The sequence below is a fragment of the Chrysemys picta genome, chromosome 1, assembly GCF_011386835.1.
Source record: "Chrysemys picta bellii isolate R12L10 chromosome 1, ASM1138683v2, whole genome shotgun sequence".
Classification (NCBI taxonomy): domain Eukaryota; kingdom Metazoa; phylum Chordata; order Testudines; family Emydidae; genus Chrysemys; species Chrysemys picta.
The window spans coordinates 354,164,351-354,166,216 of record NC_088791.1 but is presented as its reverse complement, the minus strand read 5'-3'; the positions used below and the strand labels follow the sequence as shown (position 1 = coordinate 354,166,216).

The following is a 1,866-nucleotide window of genomic DNA, read 5'->3' as shown; positions in this document are numbered from 1 at the left end:
CCGCAGAAGTCGATTTTGCCGCCGTCCTCACAACGGGGTAAGTCGTCTGCGATACGTCGAATTCAGCTACGCTATTCACGTAGCTGAATTTGCGTATCTTAAATCGACTCCCCCCTGTAGTATAGATGTACCCTCAGATTTCAAGCAACTGGATAAATGGGAAAACTACAGAATTGACTTCCTATCCTGGCTCCCATTGCATTAAGGAAAAACAATGGATAACCAGTATCCACACTTGTGTCTCCTGCTCGTGCTTCTTACGGTTCCCCCACCAGAAAGTGTACGAATTATTAATCCAGGGAGCACCACAAAATATGGAATTGGATTTAGTAGGATCATTGTTCATAGTTATCGTCTCTGATTTATGAAAATGTCATTTTTCAGTGTGTGAAGAGTGATCAATCTGCTTCTCCCTTGAGAACAGTCTCCACTAGTGCATGCAGTGTCTCATATTAACGTTGTCTCTCCATTCAGGCATTTCTACTGTGACCATCACCCGAGACCCTGGGAACACACAGAAAGTCAGGGGAACATACAGTAAAAGCAGGAGAAACCCTTATGCATCAGAGTTGGACACTTTTTCCCCTACTCCATGTCAGATTCCAACTCAACCGACTTCAGCAATCCCTCCACCTTCATTCTACTTGGCATTCCTGGCCTAGAGGCAACCCATCTCTGGATCTCCATTCCCTTCTGTGTTATTTACGCATTATCTGTGTTGGGGAACTTCACCATCCTGTTCATCGTGAAGAGGGAGCCGAGCCTCCATGGGCCAATGTTCTATTTCCTTTGCATGCTGGCCGTCACCGACCTGGTCATGTCCACATCCACCCTGCCCAAAATGCTGAGCATCTTCTGGTTAAATTCCAGGGAGATCAGTTTCAGTGCCTGCCTCACCCAGATGTACTTCATTCACTGCTTCTCAGAGATGGAGTCTGGAATCCTTGTGGCCATGGCTTTTGATCGCTACATGGCCATCTGCAATCCTCTGAGATATTCCATGACCCTAACAAACTCTGTTGTGTCCAAGATAGGCCTGGCCGTGGTGTTGCGTAATGGCATACTCGCATTACCCTATCCCTTCTTGGCGAGGCAGTGGCCATATTGCAGAACCAACATCATCCCCCACTCCTATTGTGTGCATATAGCTGTGGTGAAGTTGGCCTGTGCTGACATCAGCATCAGTAGTTACTATGGCCTGTTTGATCTTTTCTCTGTGATCGGAATGGATGTGTTTTTTATCGCCGTTTCCTATACTCTGATCCTCCGGGCCATCTTCCGCCTCCCCACAAAGAATGCCCGTCTGAAAACTTTTGGGACCTGCATCTCTCATCTTTGTGCCATCTTAGCTTTGTACATTCCAGATTTCTTCTCGTCTTTCACGCAGCGGTTTGGCCAGAATGTGCCACTGCATTTGCGCGTTCTCATTGCCACTGTATACCTGCTGGTGCCTCCCGTGCTCCACCCCATCATTTATGGGTTGAGGACCAAACAGATCCGGGGCAGGCTGCTCCAGCTCTTTACTCATAAAGAGACCTAAATGTTTCCTCCTTGTGCTCTGGCTCTCAGATTGAGCTCTGTGCAGAGCTGTCTGGTGCATGGTGCTGGGTCCTCTTCCCTGAATCACTTACTGGACAGACAGAGAGACATTGAACACTTTCCTCTCCTTAATGTGCTGTGTCAATGCGATGAACTGGGGAATCAGTCTTCGTACACTACACTGGGTTGCCACCTTTCTAATTGCTGGTAGCTGGATCCCTGAAATTATAATCTTGCCCCATCTCTTCTGTCAAGCCTCAACCCTGCTGTGTGTCTTCTCCCCAATGCCCAGCCCCTGTCACTTGCTCCTGTCTTCCCCTCCACTTG

At 48.1% G+C, this 1,866-nt stretch overlaps 1 protein-coding gene across 1 annotated transcript; it reads left to right on the top strand.

Annotated features, from left to right (window-relative positions):
* Positions 1-592: 592 nt before the first annotated feature.
* On the top strand, positions 593-1,540 carry LOC103306680 (olfactory receptor 52E4-like). Its single transcript, XM_008175008.2, has one exon. The coding sequence runs from the start codon at positions 593-595 to the stop codon at positions 1,538-1,540; it is 948 nt and encodes a 315-aa protein (XP_008173230.2).
* The last annotated feature ends 326 nt before the right edge of the window (positions 1,541-1,866 follow it).

What these genes read in the sequence shown, in the direction of transcription:
- LOC103306680 (XM_008175008.2), top strand. Translation starts at nt 593, where the DNA reads ATGTCAGATTCCAACTCAACCGACTTCAGCAATCCCTCCACCTTCATT.